General features: G+C 41.3%; 1 protein-coding gene and 1 long non-coding RNA gene across 3 annotated transcripts in view; one reads left to right on the forward strand and one right to left on the reverse strand.

Annotated features, from left to right (window-relative positions):
- Positions 1-2,331: 2,331 nt before the first annotated feature.
- Positions 2,332-4,898, reverse strand: LOC146653361 (uncharacterized). The gene is made up of 3 exons (XM_085380437.1): positions 4,833-4,898; positions 3,987-4,142; positions 2,332-3,565 (listed from the first exon to the last, which is right to left on the reverse strand). The coding sequence occupies exons 2-3, from the start codon at positions 4,110-4,112 to the stop codon at positions 3,332-3,334; spliced, it is 360 nt and encodes a 119-aa protein (XP_085236563.1). The 5' UTR covers positions 4,113-4,142; positions 4,833-4,898; the 3' UTR covers positions 2,332-3,331.
- A 2,106-nt stretch (positions 4,899-7,004) lies between these two features.
- LOC146653362 (uncharacterized) overlaps positions 7,005-24,592 on the forward strand; it is a 282,044-nt gene continuing 264,456 nt past the window's right edge. The window contains exons 1-3 of one of the 2 annotated variants that reach the window (XR_014907218.1): positions 7,005-7,865; positions 8,086-8,255; positions 8,629-8,775. This is a non-coding gene — a long non-coding RNA (uncharacterized LOC146653362). The remainder of the gene's footprint in view (positions 7,866-8,085; positions 8,256-8,628; positions 8,776-24,592) is intronic. The other variant, XR_014907219.1, reaches the window with a different exon arrangement.

Consider the following 24,592-nt stretch of genomic DNA (forward strand, 5'->3'; position numbering starts at 1 on the left):
TCAGAAGCAGATTTGCGTCGCAAAAACGCGTGAAAACCACGCTCCTCAGTTTTTGTGTTGCATTTTGTGCATACGCGCGTTTCGCGTCTACGGCTCGAGTTGGAAAAATCTGAACTCCAGCGTCAAATCGCGCCGCGACAACCAATCAGGAGCCTGGTGACGTGGCTCTGACCTAGGTCAAAGGGGCAGATCCAGCCAAAGCCCTTCATACTTCAATGGAGGGAAGGCTCATCAACGCGTAGCAAACAACTCGGAGCTGTACGACACCAGCTGCTTTCAGTACCCAGACAGGAATAAAAAGGACCGAGCTTGGAGGAAGATATGTGAAGAGATCGGGCAACCTGGTAAGTTCATTCATTTCTCTTTTGAAAGTTTTCACTGACCCGGGGAAGCCGCACAAAAGCTAGCAAGCCACCGCTATTTTCCCACTGACGTACAAATACCGTTCTGCTTTTATGCATGTTGTCATTTAGGAATATATTTTGTTTATTAATAAACAGCACACAGTGGTCCCGCTGTTCATCCGTCACTGCTTCGCTTTTTCGCTGATTTTTTTATTGCACAGTACAGCATTGCATTCTGCAGCCTGATTGACAAATCTCCTGCGCTTGCCAAATTTGTCACGTTTGGTTTTGATAACCATCACGTCCAATAGAAAAAACAGCACAAAAACACCCATAACTATGAGCCTCATTCGGAAATAGACACCTGCACCGCAAGGGAAAAAGGCGCACGAAAGTGGCGGGCAGATGAAGACAAACCGCGGCATATTAATACTTTTACGTTTTGCAATCTACAAAGGTTTGCACTTTGAGAATCAATTGTGAGAACTGTGACCAATGTTCATGTGTGTGGAGAAAACAGTGTATAAAGTGCGTGGCCAGGGGCTAGTTATTCTGAGAACCCCTGCTGCAATAAATGAGGGACCACTGTCTACTCTACGATTATTATATTCAACCTGTTAACATTTAATACTGTATTGATAGAGCCAACTGATTCTGCAGCAGAGCATCCCCTGTTGCTTCTCCTGGCTGCCCAGTCCCTGAGCTCCTGCTGCTGCACCCACAGGTATGTACAGCAAGCACTGATACCTTTTTAGTCGGTGGGATTGCCTGTGATCACCTTTACTAAATATCTACAACCAATCTGATTATATCCTGTTTTTTTTTTTTTTCTTTTCAATGTTGAAATTAAAATCTAGTAGCAGCCTTCTCATTTCTTTGTGTTTTGTGCTGTTTTACAGGCCCACAGAGGAGGACGGCTCCGAGGCAGATGAGGGACGGGTCCCAGGACGGTCCATCGGCGGTGGAGCTGGCCACCCTGGTGTCCCTGAAGAGTCCACACCAGTCTCCAGTGGAGCATTTCCTCCTCAGCCTGGTTCCTGCTCTGGAGAGCAGCTGGTCCTTTTTATTCCTGTCTCTCTGTAAATTCTTATATTTTATATATTTATGTTTAATGTATTTCTGTGTGAGAATTTTAATATTATTTCAAATAAATGTTTATAATGACTAATGTCTCAGTTCTACTACACAGCAAATGTTGGCACACGGCTTGACACATGTAGAATTTATTTCATATTATACTAATGACAAAATATACTAATACAGTGGGATGCAAAAGTTTGGGCAACCTTGTTAATAGACATTATTTTCCTGTATAAATCGTTGTTACAATAAAAAATGTCAGTTAAATATCATACAGGAGACACACAGTGATATTTGAGAAGTGAAAAGAAGTTTACTGGATTTACAGAAAGTGTGCAATAATTGTTTAAACAAAATCAAGCAGGTGCATCAATTTGGGCACCACAAAAAAGAAATGAAATAAATATTTAGTGTATATCAATGTGTGTGTCTCCTATATGATATATGGGGTGCCTTTGTCTGGACGTGCTTCCCATCCAGAGCTGCACAGCACAGAGGGAAGTTCCAGCGCTCCTGGAGTCCCTCTGTGATGGAGCGCCAGTCTCCAGGTGAAGGCACAGCCATGAAGTCTCCACTAGACAGTCCCATGTGTACTGCAGTTACAAAATACATTATTCAAATTCCAAAATACTTTGGTGATGTCAGATTTAAATCACAAAACTTAAATCTTACATGAAACATTTTGTAATTATAAGGATAACTACAAAATGTATATTAGATCATATCTAAAACAGTTGTTTTGTTTTAACTTTAACATATCATAATTTGATTGGTAACAACTTTTACCCCTACGGTGTGTCACGGACCCGACTCTGGGGACTCGTGGTCCGTGGGCAGTGGGGACTACGACTGTTGTTGTTGTTGTTGTTATTATTATTATTATTATTATTATTTGGTGTGTTGTCTGCACTGCCCCTGTGCACATCTGTATGTAGGCAGGTGTGTGTGTGTGTGTGTCGCCTTTCTTCTGTGGCCAAGTTACAGGCACCTTCAGCCCTGGGGGCGTGGCCTGACTTGAGGGCTGGTAAGCTTATTTTATTTTATAACAAATTTCTAATATATAATATATAATCTAATATATAATTGAGTGTTCAATAAATAAAACTAAATTAAGGCTGATCTTACTGTATGTACTGTACACTTTCTCTCAATCAAAGAAATAAGCAAAACATTTTTGAACAATGACCTGTATTTTTGAAAATACTACACAGTTGTAACAATGGACTTTCAATTCAGGCTTCCAAAATATACATGAGTCATATTTGTACAATGCATCTCTTGAAAAACATTCCATAACATTCCTCAAAGTTATCTGCTGTAACCTGAATTCAACATTGTGGGGCCTTGTGACATCGCTCTTATGTAAAAAATAGTTTTTTAAATGTAAGAACCATAAGGTAAGGTAATATGGCAACAGGGGTGTAATTATTAAAATGACACAAAGAAGAGACTTAAAATAACATTATAACCCACAGGCACACAACCAAGAGACCTAAACTGATTAGTATTGGCTTGCTTCTATCACTAAACATCACAATCACTAATACTACACGATGCAATCTGTTTGTAGTGGTGCACCTTGGGAAAAAAATTGCAAATTGGTGAAATTGGTGCAAGGCGCCATTTCCATTGAGAAAAATGGACATTCAAAGTTTGAATTAAAAAAACAAACAAACCATGGCTTGAAAAGTGAAAACTGCAGTAATAAAGGCCCCAAGTTGAAAAGTGCCAGAAAAATAAGTTTCACTATGTACTGCAACTTTACCAGTGCTGGCTTAAAAGAAAGGATGGTACATATTCGAAGAGGTAAACATGTTGTTCCCACATCATAACTGGAAAACTGTTCAATCATACAAAACCTGGGCCTTCTTTGAAAGGCTGTTCCTTTTGAGCTCCATAACCAGTTTCTATAATACCTCGAAGGTATACTTTTCCAGTGGGTAGGTGAGGTTCAAAGTGTACATTAGTCCAAACAGCATTGCAGCTGCTAGGGTATAGTTATCCAAATCCTGCCAGACTCTCTGGCCTTCAAGGACTATCCCGATGTCCTCAGGGCTGCCATTGGCATCTCTTGACTTTATGATGTAAATTCCCATGGTTGTTTCCTTATTAGATCGTTGGATAATGGCTTCATCTGTGGCCTAGAAAATGCAGAATTCCAAAATTTAATTAAACAGAACACTGGTCAAAGAACATTATACCAAATCTTATTTTAATCTGTGTCACTATTCCAAAAAATGTTAACATTAACACATTAGGTGAACAAAAATGGATTCATTACAGCATGTGATTTGAGTCCTCAGAATGCTTAAAAAGGTAATGAAGTGAAATCTCCATGCAAAGAAGCAGAATACTGTCAGAGCATAGAGAGGTGTTCAACTATGAACTCCACACATCGTTCTGATGCAGGTAAAAGAAAAAACAAAAACAAAAAACGCACCCATGGTAAATTGTGAAAATCCCAGGTGATTTTCAACATACTCCTGGCATAGAGTGACAAGCAGCATTTTGTTTAAATTATTATTTTCCCTAAAGTGTATACACAAATTATTTTTTTCTTACCTGGGCCGTGGGCTCCAGAATGTTCTGCAGTCTTCTTCCTATTTGTCCTCCTCGCCTTTTGAAGACCTTTATGAGTTTGTCAGATAGCACATCTATCTGCGAGAGTAATCTGGACTGCAGTGGCATGGTGGTAATGCGCTTAAACTCTGCATTTATCTAAAAAGACAAGTTGTCACATAAAAATGCTGTCAAAATCTCAAATCTCACAAGGTTACATCCACACAAAGTTGTTATTTTTTGTCATGTTACTATTTATTAGCTATGGGTCCCATGTTGCTGAGCAGTTCCATAGTTGCCCTTACTTCCATACCACCCAAAGCCTGTTTGCAACCACAGCAGTTGCCTCCTTCTGGCCATTTTGCAGTTCTGCCAAATGACCCAGAAACTACATCTATTATTGTCATATACACATCAAGGTCTTTCATTAATACTTAGTTAAATTAGTTAATTTGACCTTTCCAGAAAATTTACCTTACAGAATGTGAGATAACATATGCAAATCTTCACCCCCCCCCCCCCCCCCCCCCAACAGAGCCCACCCCATGGCAAACTAGCTTATTTAACTGTTTAACTAAAACATTTTAGGTACAACCAGTTAACTAAATGGACACGAGTTTGTTAGTCTGTATTCACTGAGAAAAAACAAGCGAATGTGACTGGGCACACACTGAAAAAAAGCTAATGCACATAATATTGTCCTGCAGCTTAAGCTAGCATTATCGTTAGTTAACTTAAGGAATGACTTGTTTTTTCCATTATGTTGCTCAACAGGAATTCATGAGAAAAACTTCCCCATATAATGGATGTTCTCTTCGTTTCCTCTCAAACATGTAGTTTTCAGTTTACCTCGACAAAGTAAAGCTCAGCACCAAACGTAAACGAAGCAACGACAAAAAATGGCGGACCGCCACAGTGAATTTTCCCTCGCAGAACACACCCTGGGGGGTGGAGTTTCAACAGAAAACACAACTATTTTCTGTTATTTTGATATGACTGGTTTTAAAAGACTGAACATCCTTCTAAAACAAGTGAAAGGCGTGAGACTTAATTATGTTTAGACCAAAAATATAACTGATTCATGTTGGATATATTTACTGTATTTTTACTAACTTAACAACGTCATCATTGCATTAGTCGCTTTATGCTATAGCATTACGCTTACATTAGCTTGAAGCTCAAGGTCGTCATTTTATTTAATTTCTTTTTCTGGGCTTACAAACAGGACACACAACATTTAGATAACCGTTACACTGAATCTTGGGTCTGTGTTGAGTCTTCCAGCTGCTGACTACAGAAGCTAGATTGACCTTTCAGCATGTTTATAGCGGCTGTGGCAATTAGGGGTGCAACGATATTCGTATCGATATTGAACCGTTCGATACAGTGCTTTCGGTTCGGTACGCATATGTATCGAACAATACAAAATTTTTAATTTATTTTATCAACTTTCCTTCTGACGATGCTGTCTGTGTTGAGCGCTCAGTGAATCTGCGTTCGACTACTCCGCCTAGGCTCGACAGTGCAGCCTAGGCGGAGTAGTCGAACGCAGATTCACTGAGCACTCAACACAGACAGCATCGTCAGAAGGAAGAACGCAGGGCATTCAGATCTGGCGTTTGGAATTATTTTGGTTTTCATGTGACGTATGACCCTGAAGGTAAGCGAGTCATGGACTAAAGTAAAACAGTATGTTTGCCATGCAATGCTCAATTACATGGGTGGGAGCTAGTGTGTTAGCGCAGTTAGCTCGTTAACATGTTGGCCATCTAGCCCCATGCACGGGGCGATCGGCGGTAGCTCGTTAACGGAGATTTGCCGTGTTGTGGCGTTAAGGTCATTTCAACGAGATTAACGCTGACAGCACTAGTGGGAACACAACGAATATGACTGCACATTTACGCCGACATCATCCTAGTGCAAAGACAAGTTGAAGCAGAAAAAAAACAAGCAAGCATGCTACTAACTTTAGCCGAGTCATTTAGACAGCTGTTAGCACATGATTCTCCTTATGTGTTTAATATGCTGCTGAGAATATAGCCCAGAAGAAGCGGATAGTATAGCTTTTATTTTGGAAAGAGCCATTTCTCTGTAATAAACTCTCTTTTCCAAAGATGAGTGATTCCTCAATCAGATACAGGGTTCGCAATATCGCTAGCCCGACGTCCCGGGGCTAGCGATCTTTTCAGTCGGGCTACCAAAATCTATCTCTTCCCTGCCCGTCGGGCTATTGTAGGAAAAATATATGTCAATGCTTTTGCATTCTTTCAGAAATGTAGCTGGGTAATTATGTCATTGGCATCGGTGAGCCACTGTCAATATGTGACACATTGAAATCGCGTTTGAATTTGCGCTTGTTTTTTTGCTTTCACTTTGCAATCGTGCGAACTGTGTATAGAGAGCGACAGCACTGATCTGTGAGTGATGATAATTTGTGCACCAATTCCTCTGACATCGTCTTATTAATTGTTAGCTTACTATGCAAACATGACAAGTGAAATCTCCCGCAGCAAGCTTAAACATGTGAGAGGTTGATCGCGCAGAGAATCGCTGAGCTTATGTGAGTGCGTGTGTAAAAGCAGCAGGATATATATTTTAGTTCTGCTGAGCCAAATAAGACAGGTCAGGGTGAAGAAGTGACAGCCAAAGAAAAGCTTACCACAAAACGGAGAAGTTATGACAAATCAGACTATAAGGCAAAAAGAAAGTGCAGCTTTATGGTTTCATGGACAAAAGAATTTCTGTGGCTGCAATATGATGAGCTAAATAACCAGGGCTGCATATAAGTGGTCCGCAGGTGCGCATTCGCTGTCAAAATAAAAAACACGCACAAGGGTTAGGGTTAAATTTAAAAACTGTACTTTTGAGTTAAAATATATATTTATAATTTTAATAAATGACAAATTAAAAAGGCATGAACATTTTTTTTGTATCGAAAAAATATCGAACCGTGACACCAAAGTATCGAACCGAACCGAACCGTGAATTTTGTGTATCGTTGCACCCCTAGTGGCTATGTGCTGGTAATGTTACCGTGTGTGAGCAGTCACATTGGCAGCAGACATGTTTCAACAAACTAGTCATATCCCGGCCCTACATTAGCTTGTTTAATGGTTAAGACACTGCAGGTACCACCACTTACTACAGACACCGATGCAAGTTTGTAATAGTCTGTTAATTTAGACTGAAAGAATATACAAACAATATTAACTCACATTATATATGTTAATTACTAATTTGCTTATCGCATAATTTCGGTTACCATTAGCTAACTGGAGCCTAACATTGGCCTTTCATGGTTTTCGATAAACAGCCCACATACCTGTAAAATAACAACACCCCAGTAAAAGTCCACATATATAAAGGGTCTACACTCTTTCTCACTGGTGTGTTAGTGTGGCAGGATGAATGTTATCCTTCGGTCCAACCCACTTTCAGCCTGGCCCATTAGGGGGCGCTGGTATAAATAGTGGCCATTTGAGTGTCTCTGCGTCGCTTGCCTGTGATCTCCTTTTTGGTCACCTGACTTCCCCTCGGTGTGGTGGAGATCATTTGCGGGTTATTCTTCTGAAGCCCCCATCGCGGCTGGTCGTAGCTATAGAAGCCTCCTCTGAGCTATTCTGCTTACGTTCTGTGACCCGGCTTATTTGGAAGTGTGGGCCTTAGTTTTGCGCCAAGCTACGCGAACTGAAGTGCTGCTGTTTTGCCTTGCTGTGCTTTTACCGTCTGTTCCCGTTGTGAGAATTCTTTCCCTGCTGCTGTCAGCTTTTACAGTGGACGTCGGCGTGGACAACGGCCATATGCATGCCGGTTATCGGAGTCAGCTGGCGTGCATATTGATTGACTGTTAACTTATCGTCGTGTGGACGGCAAGTTGGAGCAGTACGGCGATTCCGTTTGCTCCAGACTTTAGAGTTTTATTCAGATTGTATGTTGTTTTATTGCTTTTTGATTTGTAGTTTGGATTTTCTGTTACACCACTGGTGGGAGGCCCTTTTTCTAGCTGTAGATCACCAGTGTGGTCCTGCAGTTGGGTTATCCCCCGGTGCTACACATTAGTTTGTTGTAATATATTAACATTTTCTTTGTTTCTTTTATTCAGATGCGGAGTGCCGACGTGGAGGAGACTAGGGTGCCTTGGTGGTGGGATCCCTTGAGTGTACACACCTGCCTTGTCTAGTTTATTAGTGTGAGTGTGTGATAGTGTGTTGCACTTGTGTTTTGGTGTGTTTTCTTTCTTTAGTTGTGTGTGGCATCCCTGCCCCTCCACTGGTAAGCCTCAGCTCTGAATACCTTTTTAAGCATATTTGTATTTGAATATTTATGATTATGTTTTTATTCGGTGTTTTAAATAATTACCAATAAATTGTCAATTTGTTTATTATTGAACCTCGTCTCTGGATTGAGTATAGCGAACCTAAGTGCCTTTTTGGTGATTTAGTGTCATTTCCAGTATTCTCTGGGTGAAATTCCCAGGGTGGCGTTGTCGTTCTTTAAAACTGAAGAGTATTTACTTTATATCCCAACCTCGTCTCGCCACAAACTTGGCGTTGTCGGCAGGATATACTCTTTAAAACAGAGACGTGTGTTCTTCTTTTTTTTGTTTGGTGTAACGTAAATTGTTTTTTTATATTATTTTGTACAGAATAAAGGCAAAGCAGCAGCTACTTTGGTGTGGGATTTCACAGCTGTGTTACAGAGATGGAGGAAGAGTTACAGGAACTCAGGGACTTGATCGCGCAGCTGAAAGCAGACAACGAGAGGCTGCGTCAGGAGAGGGCTGTTGGGTCAGGTACTAGTGCTACACCTTCTACTTCAACTGCATCATCTGTGAACCCCCCAACGGCTGGTGTCTCTGTAGCAGAGAGACTAGTTTTTGTGCCCCGTGACAGAAAATGCCCTATGTTTAGAGGAAAATCAGGTATAGGGTTGAATGAATGGTTGGAGGAATTAGAAGGTTGTGCTAGAGCACGTCATTTGTCTTTGGCTGATAAAGCATTTTTCCTGTTTGACCACCTAGAAGGAGAAGCACGTGAGGAGATTAAATATCGCTCTAGTGCAGAGAGGACTGATCCTGCTAAGATAATTACTATATTGCAAGAACTTTATGGCTGTTCAGAATCCTATGTAGCATTGCAGGAAGCTTTCTTCTCTAGAAAACAGCAGGAAAGTGAGACACTGCAAGAGTTTTCCCTCGCTCTCTTGGGTCTTATGGAGAAAGTTAAATCGAGTGCCCCCAATGGCATGCCCAATGCTGACGTTTTATTAAGAGATCAATTTGTTGAACAGGTCTTAGATAGTACCTTGCGGCGGGAGTTAAAGCAGTTAGTAAGGAGGCAGCCCACACTGACATTGCTGGAGATTAGAGGGGAAGCTATTAGGTGGGAACGTGAAGGGTTGCCTAGTGGCGTTAGGCATAGAAGCAGTTCTGTCCCTTCTGTTTATGGCATTCAGTATGGGGTCCATAGCGGTCCCTCAGGAATAGCTCAGTCTACCCATTTGTCTGAGATGAGTGAGATGAAGGAATTGTTAAAGCGCCAGCAGGAGCAACTTAATCAGCTCACTCAGAGCATTGCTCGATTGCAGGGCCCCCATCGAATGCCTCGCTCAGGACGGGGCGACTCCATTATATGCCGTCGTTGTCAGCAACCTGGACATGTTGCTCGGGAGTGTGATGGGGAACGCGTTCCTCGTTCCCGGCCTCCTTCGCAGGCCCCTCTGCATAATCGCAGGCACTCTCCTTTAAATACGGCTTCGGAAAACTAGCACTGCAAACTGTAATTTGCATGAAAATTCCATGAGATTACATTATTTTTACGGTAACTCACCGTACTCATGGAAACAGCTGTAAAATACAGCAAATGTAACAATTGGTGATGTTACTGAGATTATACTATTACACCATCCGGATTTATGTTGTTTTCTACTGTAGATCTAAGAGTAATTACTTAAATCCTCATTCAGAGTGTGTTACTATAAAATGTGATTCACTGTGAAAGCAGTATAACATATAAACTACAATATACAGCATCATTTTTAACTTAAGGAGTAAGTTGCAGCCACACTAAAATTTAATTCCTTGAACTGAGTGGAACCTCATATATTAATAAATGTATTTGTTTATTCAAACAATGTGAAACATTAGTAATACTATTAATTAATAGTATACTTGTAAGGTTAGTATTGTGATAGAGTCGAGTATATTTTAATTATACCCTTGTAGACATTATGACATTATGCTAGTACAATTATGGTGAACAAAAAGTACATCTAAAAGTTCATTTCAAGAATACTGTTATGTACTAAAACGGGGACCAATATAGTCCCAAGAAGCATTATTAGTATACGTACTAGGTAAGGTATACTTGGGAAATATAATTGAAGTATGCTTGTTTTTTGTATGGCCAGCAACAAAAACTAATGGCTACATTTAGAGTAATGTTTAAAAATGACTTCATTTAGCAGGATGTTGCTTTTTTCTCTTCTTATTCTTTCTTATACTGGACCTTCATTTGTTTTGTATAAGGTGGTACTTTTTAAGACACCTCTGCCTAACTACAGTGAACTGACCTAATATATGACGACCTCTGGTCGTCATATGTTTGTTCATGTTTGTTCATGTTTAGCGTGTCGGGTTACGTTTTTAAAGCTTTGTAATGTGACAGGTGCGATAGCCGACGCCACACCTTCACCTGACGTACAACGTGACGTATGACGCACACGTCGGGTATTCACTTTCAAAACAACAATGGGGATAGAAAATATTGCTCGAGGTGGTTAATGCTCCTTTCGCTGGTTGCCAACCACCATTAAATAACAAGAAGAAGAAAATATTGATCTGCTTCTCTTAGTTTTGCACGTTTAAGCCGCAATTCAGACTCAAAAAAAGCTGCAAAGCAGGAGAACGACATGGCCATCAACTATTCTGTGCCACAGATACAGTTCGCTGCAGCACAGAGTGATGATGAGACCGTTAACATGTGCAACTTAGAAGTAGTCAGAGGTAACTGGATGTTCAATCGGGTTAAATGCAAGGTTGATTGGATTATATCTGAAGGTCGTATGCTATTCGTGGGAACTCTGCTAGACTCCAAATTGCTCGTCCATGCGGGAGTATCTCAAAATTAAATGAAACCACTTAACACTTTTTCCCTAAAACGGACTGACATGGGACACATTAAAGTTGGATCGGAACCTGCTAATCAGTCTGAAGGTAAGTGTTTTTTTCACTTATTCGAGAGAAGTCCGAAATGCGTTCTTAGTACTGTTTGTTTTGACTTTTAAGCTACCCTACCAGTATATTGTCATTTAAAGACAAATTGTCAATATCTATGAATGTGGAGACTCAAAAGACTAGTTAGGTAATTTGCCGATGGATTTATGAGACTTGATAGAAACTTGGACGTTTGCAACAGGTGAATCGGTGAACTACCGAGGTTGCGCCCAAATGCTTAAAGCTGTTAGCTGGTCAGTGTTTTCAGGTGTGCTTGTACTACCTGTACGGTGCGGAGTGCTGACTAAGTCATGTTAAACCCATTAAAGCGTCGAGCTCAAATATCTTTTCATGTTTGTGCACTGCTCTCTTGTCGGCACACATTTTCTGTTTATTGAAGCCTTTTGTGAATAATTTTGATTATGTAAAAACTGGGAATTGGTCCCTATTGACAATACTCTTATTTTTTGCATTGCATATGTCATTCAGGAAAGGTAATTGGTCACTGAAGTTTTTGCAACTGTGTATTTCTAAATTTTGTGGCTTCAGTGCACGTTTATTATATTTATATTTATTTTATATTTTGTTTGATGATTTAAAGTCTCACACACAACCCGTCGATAGGGGGGCGGCTGCTTCCAAATAGAGCACATTTCATTCATAATGATGTAAATCCAAGCCCATTATGTATTCATGATTTGAATCCTGGGTTGTGTGAAATCCCAGAAATAAACCTTAGACAAAGTGAATCTGTGAACTAAGGTGTAGCCAAAGCCTTCAAGACCTTGAAAAGGACAAAATCATTGACCGCCTTACATATCACCGCCTTTACCCAGGGGATACCATACCCTGCATTTACGGACTTCCTAAAATCCACAAGGAAGCTGTCCCACTCAGACCCATAGTCAGTAGCATAAACTCAGCCACTTATAACATTGCTAAACACCTTGCTACCATCCTTGCTCCTCTCGTGGGGAACACCCCACACCACATCAAGAACTCCACCGACTTCACTGACAAGGTCCAGAAACTTACCCTGGATCCAGATGAAACCATGGTGTCCTTTGATGTAGTCTCTCTCTTCACTTGCATACCCACCACGGAGGCCGTGGAGACTGTCAGAAAACGACTACAAGAAGACAGCTCCTTGGAGGACAGGACCAACTTCACACCCGATCAGATCTGCACACTGTTAGACCTCTGCCTCACCACTACATATTTCAAGTACAACGAAGGCTTTTACAGACAAAAACATGGCTGTGCCATGGGCTCCCCCGTGTCACCTATTGTAGCCAACCTTTACATGGAGGAAGTGGAAAGGAAGGCTCTTGGCTCTTTCAAAGGAAGAGTACCCAGCCACTGGTACAGATATGTGGACGACACCTGGGTCAAAATCAAGACACAAGAAGTGGAATCCTTCACTGCGCACATTAACGCTGTGGATAAAAACATCAAGTTCACCAGGGAAGACACAAAGGACGACTGTTTGCCTTTCCTGGACTGCGCCGTGCACATTGAAGAGAACGGCAAACTCAACATCGAAGTTTACCGGAAGCCCACACACACGGACCAGTACCTCCTCTTTGACTCCCATCACCCTCTGGAACACAAACTTGGAGTAATCAGGACCCTACACCACCGGGCAGAACATGTTCCCTCTAAGCCTGAAGGAAAAAGAAGGAACACACACATGTAAAGGAAGCACTCAAAACCTGCGGCTATCCTAAATGGGCGTTCGTACAGTCAGCAAAGAGGCACAGAAAAGAAGACCAGACACCAGCGAGGGAGGATAAGAAGGACAGACGCAACAACATTGTCATCCCCTATGTAGCCGGTGTATCAGAGAAACTCAGGAGAGTTTTCTCCAAGCACGACATCCCGGTGTATTTCAGACCCAGCAACACACTCAGACAGAAACTGGTTCACCCGAAAGACCAAACGCCAAAACACAAACTTAACAATGTGGTGTATGCTGTACAGTGCAGCGAGGAATGCTCAGACCTCTACATTGGAGAGACCAAACAGCCACTTCACAAGCGCATGGCACAACACAGAAGAGCCACCTCCACAGGACAAGACTCAGCAGTCCATCTGCATCTTAAGGTCAAAGGTCACTCTTTGAGGATGCCAATGTTCACATTTTGGACAGAGAGGACAGATGGTTTGAAAGAGGAGTGAAAGAAGCCATCTATGTGCACTGTGAGCGACCATCTTTGAACAGAGGCGGGGTTTACGACACCAACTCTCTGCCATCTATAATCCAGTTTTGAGATCCCTTCCCAGACGCCTTAACGCCCACTCACATCCTGGGCCATCTGACCTCAGGAATTCGCATGATAAGGTGGGGCCAGGTTTCACAATGAACACACCCGAAACTCTGGCTGATTGGGACCCACACCCAGTTTCACACCTTGTCTCAGGCGATCAGGGGGTCCTTTTGTCCCTCTGTGGGGGGAAACTCCCACTAGGTTTAAATCTGGGACTCTCCACCATTTGACCTTAGAACTGAAGAAGCTTCTTGGATGAGAGGTGAAACGTCTTCAAGTAACTTAAAGAAGTCCAGACGCTTTTCTTTGCAAGCTCCTTTGACTACGATGACCTGGATGACTGAGAACCTTCACAGAACCCTAACTTATATCTTTACTCAGCCGACAGGAAGACACTAAATATGCAAACTAAGAACCCCTTTTTAAAAAACACTATAATGATCTGGTTAGAAACACACAACTACTTGGGAGAAATGTTACAACTGTCTCGGTTTACTCTGATATTTGGAAATAACAGCTTTCTTCCTGGTAGGGCGGATGCAGGTTTTAAATTTTGGTTTGATCAAGGTATAAGAAAAGTGTCTGATAAATTTAGGAATACAGTTTTTTTCAATCGCTAACAAGCGCCTACCCATACTTCAGATACTTTTTCTAAACTCTTAACACAGACTCACACCTACAAAACACAATTGGCCAAATGGATAATTTTCTTCTCAAAAATACATTTTGTTAAATATATATTAACTCTTCATTACAAAATAGAACACATCTTTCTCTGCACACACTAACATGACAAAAACACTATAAACCTGACTCAAAATGAAATTAGTCTGTCAAAGAATAACACTTGTTTTCACCTCACAAGGTACATGCAGTCAATCAAAGTACACCTTGTTTCAAAATACTGGCTATTACAGTTTTTTTCAGTCGCTAACAAGTGTTTGTCCAAACAGTTGTCACATTTGCAAAACTCTAAACACAATTAGCACAGCATCGGTCTGTTGTGGCCATACCATTCACACATTTCATGTCGTGTTCACCCAATATGCAGTCAGTGAACACATTTCCACAATGCTTACATTTTCTTAACAGACAAGCTATACCTCCCAACAAAATTATGGACTGTTTTTGTAGTATCTACGAATGTTAACACACAACATCCCACAATAGCAAAAACAATATTCCAAACCTTAGATACAGTATAAAAGCCTCTGCTTCTGCAATGATATCAGTACAAAAACAATATCAATATCAAAAATATATCTCAGCTGATAATAAACAAACAATTAAATAATTGACACACAGCTTATTTATGTTGGGTAAATTGGGCCAACCACAGCTTCTTCCATTCTGGCTTAGACTCAGTGGGGTTTATAAGGCAAGACCTTGAGGAGTGATGTTTTTGGAAACAAAAAAAAGACAAACACTGTAATGTCTGGTCGAGGAAGAGTAAGAGCAAGGGGCCCAGGGAGAAGAGCAGGCCCAAGGAGAGGGCAAGGTAGAGGTGTAAGAATGCGTGGTGGTGGCATTCCAAGGGCTGCAAGAACAGTAGTCAGTGATGAAATTCGTGCCACTATCATTGACCATGTAATCAACCATGGTCTTTCACTAAGAGAGGCTGGTGAAAGAGTGCAGCCCAATTTGAGGTGGTCAACGGTTGCCTCCATTATACGCATCTTTCAACAAACCAACAGGTAAGTATTGCACTTTACATGGATTGTTTCTATTCTCACTTGACATGTCAATATGGTCATACAGTAATGCATATGTTGAATTTTTTGTCTTTCTAAAGAATGCAACGTCTTCCACCCTCTGGGGGAAGAGGAAACCTCCTCAGTAATGATCAGGAGCTTGCCATTGTAGAAATGGTTACTGCAAATAATGCAATAAAACTGCGTGAAATTCAAACTAGAATTGTGGCGGACCATGAGATATTTGACAATATCGATAGAATCAGCCTCACAACCATTACGCGGACATTGTCCAAACACAGAGTGCGGATGAAGCAGCTCTACACTGTTCCCTTTGAGAGGAACAGTGAGAGGGTCAAGGAGCTACGACGACAATATGTCCAGGTATAGTGTATATTCAATCCAATGTCCAGTTCTATAAGCTTTGCACTTTGCAAGTAGGTAACCTACACAATACTAGGTTACAGTACAGTATGGTATACAGTAATAACATGACTTACATAAACTTTGTTTCAGAGAGTTATGGAATTGGAGGCCAACCAGGCCCCTCATGAATTCATATACATCGATGAGGCAGGATTCAATCTGGCCAAAAGGCGTCGACGTGGACGAAATGTAATTGGAAAAAGGGCCACAGTTGATGTGCCAGGACAGAGAGGGGCAAACATTACCATGTGTGCAGCAATTGCAAATGCAGGATTACTCCTTCACAGATGTCAGGTTGGACCCTATAATACAGAGCGCTTGCTTGCCTTTCTCAATGATCTCCACCAGCGCCTGGTTCCAGAGCAGGGTCAGGAGGGTGAAAACATGAGGACCTTTGTAATTACCTGGGACAATGTGGCTTTCCATCACTCGCAAGCAATAACAACATGGTTTGAAGTCCACCCAAGACTGGTAAGTCTCTTCCTTCCACCCTATTCACCTTTCCTCAACCCCATAGAGGAGTTCTTTTCTGCATGGAGGTGGAAGGTTTATGACCATCAGCCACATGACCAGATGTCCCTCCTCGAAGCCATGGATGCTGGCTCCAGGGACATCACAGTTGACGATTGCCAAGGGTGGATCCGACATACCAGGCGGTTCTATCCCAGGTGCATCGACTTGGATAACATCAGATGTGATGTTGATGAAAACATGTGGCCTAACCCTGAAGATCGCAGAGATTAGATGCAAAGTTTTTGCCTTTTTTTAGCCCCCCTCCCCCCTTTTTATCTTGGCTTTTTGCTGTTGTTTTTTTGTTCAGAATGCTCTTGTGTGTTTCATGGATATTTTGTTCACTGTAAGCAATACTGTAAAACTTTCTCTGTCCTATCATACCGTGTTTCTACTGTACCTCCTGTAGTAAACAGTAAAGAAACATAAACTTGTTTGCTTTTTACTGGAATGCTTTTGAATGTGAACATTACTGTACATGTGGACATACAGTTACCAACCAAGACATTTCTGGTGTCAAAATGGTGGATTGCATGTTTCGCATGCAAATACCTGTAAAACTGAAACATAAAAGTCTATGCAGTTTTTGTAATGTCAATAATAGCCAGTATTTTGAAACCTGGTGTACTTTGATTGACTGCATGTACCTTGTGAAGTGAAAACAAGTGTTATTCTTTGACAGACTAATTTCATTTTGAGTCAGATTTATAGTGTTTTTGTACAGTTAGTGTGTGCAGAGAAAGATGTGTTCTATTTTGAAATGAAGAGTTAGTATATATTTAACAAAATGTATTTTTGAGAAGAAAATTATCCATTTGGCCAATTGTGTTTTGTAGGTGTGAGTCTGTGTTAAGAGTTTAGAAAAAGTATCTGAAGTATGGGTAGGCGCTTGTTAGCGATTGAAAAAAACTGTATTGACATTACAAAAACTGCATAGACTTTTATGTTTCAGTTTTACAGGTATTTGCATGCGAAACATGCAATCCACCATTTTGACACCAGAAATGTCTTGGTTGGTAACTGTATGTCCACATGTACAGTAATGTTCACATTCAAAAGCATTCCAGTAAAAAGCAAACAAGTTTATGTTTCTTTACTGTTTACTACAGGAGGTACAGTAGAAACACGGTATGATAGGACAGAGAAAGTTTTACAGTATTGCTTACAGTGAACAAAATATCCATGAAACACACAAGAGCATTCTGAACAAAAAAACAACAGCAAAAAGCCAAGATAAAAAGGGGGGAGGGGGGCTAAAAAAAGGCAAAAACTTTGCATCTAATCTCTGCGATCTTCAGGGTTAGGCCACATGTTTTCATCAACATCACATCTGATGTTATCCAAGTCGATGCACCTGGGATAGAACCGCCTGGTATGTCGGATCCACCCTTGGCAATCGTCAACTGTGATGTCCCTGGAGCCAGCATCCATGGCTTCGAGGAGGGACATCTGGTCATGTGGCTGATGGTCATAAACCTTCCACCTCCATGCAGAAAAGAACTCCTCTATGGGGTTGAGGAAAGGTGAATAGGGTGGAAGGAAGAGACTTACCAGTCTTGGGTGGACTTCAAACCATGTTGTTATTGCTTGCGAGTGATGGAAAGCCACATTGTCCCAGGTAATTACAAAGGTCCTCATGTTTTCACCCTCCTGACCCTGCTCTGGAACCAGGCGCTGGTGGAGATCATTGAGAAAGGCAAGCAAGCGCTCTGTATTATAGGGTCCAACCTGACATCTGTGAAGGAGTAATCCTGCATTTGCAATTGCTGCACACATGGTAATGTTTGCCCCTCTCTGTCCTGGCACATCAACTGTGGCCCTTTTTCCAATTACATTTCGTCCACGTCGACGCCTTTTGGCCAGATTGAATCCTGCCTCATCGATGTATATGAATTCATGAGGGGCCTGGTTGGCCTCCAATTCCATAACTCTCTGAAACAAAGTTTATGTAAGTCATGTTATTACTGTATACCATACTGTACTGTAACCTAGTATTGTGTAGGTTACCTACTTGCAAAGTGCAAAGCTTATAGAACTGGACATTGGATTGAATATACACTATACCTGGACATATTGTCGTCGTAGCTCCTTGACCCTCTCACTGTTCCTCTCAAAGGGAACAGTGTAGAGCTGCTTCATCCGCACTCTGTGTTTGGACAATGTCCGCGTAATGGTTGTGAGGCTGATTCTATCGATATTGTCAAATATCTCATGGTCCGCCACAATTCTAGTTTGAATTTCACGCAGTTTTATTGCATTATTTGCAGTAACCATTTCTACAATGGCAAGCTCCTGATCATTACTGAGGAGGTTTCCTCTTCCCCCAGAGGGTGGAAGACGTTGCATTCTTTAGAAAGACAGACAATTCAACATATGCATTACTGTATGACCATATTGACATGTCAAGTGAGAATAGAAACAATCCATGTAAAGTGCAATACTTACCTGTTGGTTTGTTGAAAGATGCGTATAATGGAGGCAACCGTTGACCGCATCAAATTGGGCTGCACTCTTTCACCAGCCTCTCTTAGTGAAAGACCATGGTTGATTACATGGTCAATGATAGTGGCACGAATTTCATCACTGACTACTGTTCTTGCAGCCCTTGGAATGCCACCACCACGCATTCTTACACCTCTACCTTGCCCTCTCCTTGGGCCTGCTCTTCTCCCTGGGCCCCTTGCTCTTACTCTTCCTCGACCAGACATTACAGTGTTTGTCTTTTTTTTGTTTCCAAAAACATCACTCCTCAAGGTCTTGCCTTATAAACCCCACTGAGTCTAAGCCAGAATGGAAGAAGCTGTGGTTGGTCCAATTTACCCAACATAAATCAGCTGTGTGTCAATTATTTAATTGTTTGTTTATTATCAGCTGAGATATATTTTTGATATTGATATTGTTTTTGTACTGATATCATTGCAGAGGCAGAGGTTTTTATACTGTATCTAAGGTTTGGAATATTGTTTTTGCTATTGTGGGATGTTGTGTGTTAACATTCGTAGATACTACAAAAACAGTCCATAATTTTGTTGGGAGGTATAGCTTGTCTGTTAAGAAAATGTAAGCATTGTGGAAATGTGTTCACTGACTGCATATTGGGTGAACACGACATGAAATGTGTGAATGGTATGGCCACAACAGACCGATGCTGTGCTAATTGTGTTTAGAGTTTTGCAAATGTGACAACTGTTTGGACAAACGCTTGTTAGCGACTGCAAAAAACTGTAATCAGCTACCATCTCTCCTATGGACTTTTTCAGCCCAGCACAGCCCCGCCCTCCAGCACTATCAGCAGCAGCAGCAGTAACCCCTCAGCAGCAACATTGTCAATCAAAACATGCGCGCTTTGCATTGTCTCCACCTGCTGACAGATAGATGTGATTCCATATTAGATTCTTGATGAATGTGGGTTGTTGTGACTCAGCCCGGTTAATTTTGAGCACCCCCCCGCGCCCTATCTGAGGATTGCTTGACTGCAGCAGCATGTGGACTGCCGCCATGAAATGATGTCTTTACTGCCTGCTTCCATTGAACCTTCAGCCTCTCTTGCATCATCTTCTCATGAAGCCTAACCTTAAAACGATAGTATATAGTGTTTTGAAAACCTAGTCGTCTGCAGCCATCTAGTGTTCCTATTACTCACTGCATGGTCCCTGTTCAGAGAACGTGTATGTGCGAGGATTTACCAACAGGTGGCAGCAGTGGATTAGAATAAAGAGCCTTTGGGAGCTGCTAACCTTTGCCTGTCTGCATATTTTCTTGTCAAGCTTTGTATGCTATGCTGATATCCTTCTCTCTGTTCTATATCACCTTTGAGTTTTCTCTCCTAACTGCTGATGATGTCTCTGCATTGATAAACGTATGGTTTACTTGCTACATGTGAACCTGATAAAAGGCTTCATTGTTAAATGGTGTCTTTGCCTTCAAAGAGCCACACAAAGAACAACAAGTTTCAACTGATATCAGTCAAACAAATGTGGTAACATGCTTGAGTAATAAAAGAACTATTGTGTGTACCCTGTGTGTACCCTGTATGACCTGCAGGACAGTCTGTGTGTGTCTGTGTGTGCAGAGCATTAAGTCACGTTTTTCTTTGGTTCCTACTGTAGAAACTGTGCAAGTTGCCACTTGTGTGAAGGTGCAGGTAGTGTTCATTAAATGAGTTTCAGTGCAGCCTGAGAGCACTTTGCTTGCAGCTTAAAGTATTGCTTTCACCTCTCGTTCAGTTTGCGACACCTTTCTTTGGTGAGACTGAACAGACTTGTAGATCGCTGCTCTTTTGCGCTTAAAGCATAAATTAAAAGGAAAATGATTTTCTCATTATTCACTTCCGAGATTGTAGTTTCCCAAGATGTTATGCAAGTTCTAAACATCGAATGTGGAACTGCTCTTTTACAAATAACACCACCCAAGGCAAAAGTCACGTTCAAAGTTCAAGGAAACAGGGAAAAACCTGCGGGGGAAAACACCGACACCGTGTTAATAATAGAAGAAAGGCGTTGCTGTTTCACTCCTTCATAACCAGCAGTTGGAAAGGTGAGGGGACATTACTTAAATTAAAAAAAAAAAAAAACAACATTCAGATTTTATGAAGGCTCCAAGTTTGATTGACAGGCATCCCAAAAGATGCTGCAGCAGCCTTTAACTGTCTGCTTCCCCTGCTTTCACTAATTAAATGAAAATGTCCAAGAGGTTCAGGCTTTAGTGTAGTCAGCCTATTGTGACCGCAACATTGTCTTTTGGGATTATTCATTTGACATCAGTCACAGAAAGCCTCAGTAAGGAGGTACGTTGAATAATCTCTTTAGATTGAAGAGAAAATATGAATGTATGAGATGAGCAACTGATCTAAATGTGACACAGTGCAAACGAGAGTTCATAGAGTCTTGCTACATGACTTTTCCCTTTTATGTTTAGTTATTAAAAGAAGTGAGAAGAGGTCATATTTTGGGTCAACACAGCATTTTGGAACAATTTAACTTCTCACTCAAAATGAGCGGATATAGCACAAACACTGAGTAATTATGAGTCAACAATCAGTCTTTCTAACAAAAAGCACAGAGCTTGTTACAACCTGACACATTTCTTAATAACTGTTTTTGAACTTCTTTTTCAACTTAAAGTTGTGCTTCTTCCTCAGATGACCTGACCTCACCTGCAAGTCATGCACTTTTTATATTGAAGCTAAGTACCCCACAGCATCATGCAAGCTACTGCACACCCCCATCCCTCCATTTTCCTCTTTAATAATAACATAGTGGGACAAGTTCATGCAGTGTGATGACAACCTGTTTGTCTGCCCCATCCATGCCAGCGAGTAAGAGGACGAGGCAGTTCTCAGGGAAGCTGATGTTTAACTAAGATAAACTGTAAAAACACCTGGTACAACTGCACATGTTCCTGGTCAGAAACTGAAAAGGGAAGTTCCATAACTTCCTGAATATGGATGCCATATTAAGAGACGTCTTGATGACTTTGAGATATGATATTGCAAGAAACGCTTTATGTTTTCTCTTTGGTCCTGTTAATTCTATGGATCTTATAATTATCTATGAAGCTTAAGGCCAATATTTGCACTGACGGTACACTGAAGTGACAGGCTGAGGTGTTAGGCAAGACCCCATACAGGTGCTTTTGTTTTCACATATCCAGACCAGAGGCAGAAGAAAGTAGAAGAGGGTTCTTGATGTCTTCTAAGATGTCCCACATATCAAATACAAATATTTTGCTGGAAAAGTGGTTCGGTTGGCGGACAATGTGGAACTCCTCACAAAGGAAGATAGTGCAAAACATGGGCGGATCATTCTGGTTCATGTGAGCAAAAAATCTGTTTAAAGATGAAAAATTACAAAGAAAGAAAACACAAGTGAATAAAACAAATGTTGTAAATCTGGGCTACTAAACACCGGATCTCTGTCCTTTAAGTCCTGGGTGATAAATGATTTAATAATTGATCAAAATATTGATTTAGCTTTCCTGTCTGGAACCTGGCTGCAGCAACTGTCAGAAAGCGTGGACTACAGAGGAGGTGTAGCCACTCTCTTAAAGACCTGGACACAGTTATAGCTCATGGGCCTCATTCAGGGTTTCTGTCACATTACTTCACATCATGTCATGGAGTTCCACTTTGTTCTGTGATGGGAACGATACATTATCATTGAAATGTTTGCCTGAGGCAACATCATCATTGCTATGCAGACAAAACCCAGCTTTATTTATCTATAAGGCCAGAGACAAATCCATTAAACTTCAGAAACGCCTTAAAGACACAAGGTTTGGATGTCCCCAAATGTTCTTCCCCTAAATCAGGTGAGTTTGATATAGGATCAGACAGCTCCAGGACTTTGAGTGATACACTGAGCACTTCCCCCTCACCTCTTTTTACTCCCCACATCTTTATAATGTCATTACATTTTTCGTCGTCTCTCTCTGTTAGTCTGTGCTCTCTTTTTCTTGTCTTCCTTCTTGTCCCCTCACCCTCAGCCAAGGGCCGCCTCACCCTGAACCTGGTTCTACTCGAGGTGTCTTCCTGTTATTATTAGTTATTCCTTCCCAGTGTCATGTGCTTGCTCATGGGGGTCACTTGATTGTTGGGGTTTTGCTCCATCACTGTGGGTTCTTTACCTTACAGTATAAAACTTATTGAGGCGACTGCTGTTGTGAATTGGCGCTAAAAAACTAAATCTGAACCGAATTGGAATTTGGCTTGCTGACAGTGGAGTAGACAATGATGATGATGTTCTCAGGAGGCTTGGGTGGAGGTTGGGATTGGTGGAGGAGATGGAACCCCTCTGGTTGACTGAGCTGTGGAGGGACAGGACAGGTTGGGCTTCAGTCAGCTGGTTAAGGACATAACTACAGATATTGAATCAACTATGTAGTGCTGTCAAAACACTTGAGATTAAGCTGTCATCACAAGTAACGCGATACAAAACATTTAACGCTATTAACGCATCTGGAGTGCAGAATGACTCAAAATCCATGAAATGTTTCTGTCAACGCATTTCGGGCAGTTTGTCCAAGTAGAGTTACCTTCACACATGCGCAAATCAATGTAGTCGATCTGGTAGTAGTGATGGGATTCCAGCTCTTTTTAGAGAACCGACTCTTTCGGCTCCGAACCGGCTCTTCAGGTTGTTTTGTTGCTAAAATTAATTTATTATTAACAATAATATAAAACTATGCACAAAAGGAATTACTAACGTAAAAAAAAAGTGGTTTTATTTATATATGTTTATATATAAATATATGAGGTGGCCCCTAGAGACAAAACACGTACAAACTCCAAAACACATTTCTAGCATGAACTGAACTTCCATAACAGAGCTACTAGATCACTTAAATTACACAATTGAAAGCATGAAAGCATGTGTGTATTGTTTGTGTATTTATACACAAGCACTCATATATATTCAAATAATTTAAAAAAAAAGTTCATTTACCTGTTACTACCACACACCAAATCCGGTTGTTGGTACTTGCTGGCTTGTGTAGCCACGAGGTAACAAAAGCTCAACACTGCCCCCTAGCATCCTGGAGCACTTCTGTTGTGTTTGTACGTGTTTTGGAGTTTTTACGTGCTTTGTCTCTGGGGGCCACCGTAAATATACTTTTATTTATTCACTCCACATAAAATGTAATAAATAAATCATATAATACAAAAACCAACTATTCACATTTCAACTTTTAACTAATTAAATTTTCAGCTTTTTCCTTTTAAACAAATTTAAAGTGAAACAACACAAAACACTACAAACCACAACACAATTAAATATAAAATATGAAAACAAAAAGAAGATGCATATCCTCTGTCATATGGGCCTGCATGAATAAACTTTCTGAATCCTTTATCATCTGCAACTGAAAATAGTTGTGGATGATTACTATACCTTTCTAATGTGACGTTGTTGTCCCTGCTCTCTCTCTCTCTCCCTCCTGCTCTGTTCCTGTGCTACTGAGTGTAACTACCGCCCCTCCCCCCTCTGCTCAGCGTAAAGCACAAGGCTCGCTGTGGAGTGAAGCGGGAAAAAAGAGAGAGAGAAAGAAAACAACCCACGGCTCGCGATAAGGAGCGGCTCGTGTCGTTCACTTCAAAGACCCGGCTCTAAGAGCCGTTTCGTTCGCGACCCACACATCACTATCTGGTAGTGACGGGCAGCTGAACCAGTCAACTCAATATGGAAGATGCTAAACGCACATTGGCCCTCTTGATGGGAAATTTGGGTATTAAAAAAATAACAAGTCGACCAACATAAAGTCTCATGCACATTGTGGAAGCACTCCCAGCTTAAAATATCACATGGACTTGAAGCATACGTTAGTCGGGGATGCTGCTAGCACTTTGGCTAACGCGTCACACAGAGCAATATGTCCAAGTCGACCTCGGACATATTGACTGACGCCAAGTGGATTGCAACAAACTGCAGACGTGTTAATATCGTTGAGAACAGGCGCTTTACAAGCTTTGGTTCCTCGTTTCAAGGACTCGAAGCCTCCCCAAGA

This window comes from Rhamphochromis longiceps, linkage group LG14 (assembly GCF_057381845.1).
Source record: "Rhamphochromis longiceps isolate RC_006_pf linkage group LG14, R_longiceps_female_GT1.1, whole genome shotgun sequence".
NCBI lineage: Eukaryota > Metazoa > Chordata > Actinopteri > Cichliformes > Cichlidae > Rhamphochromis > Rhamphochromis longiceps.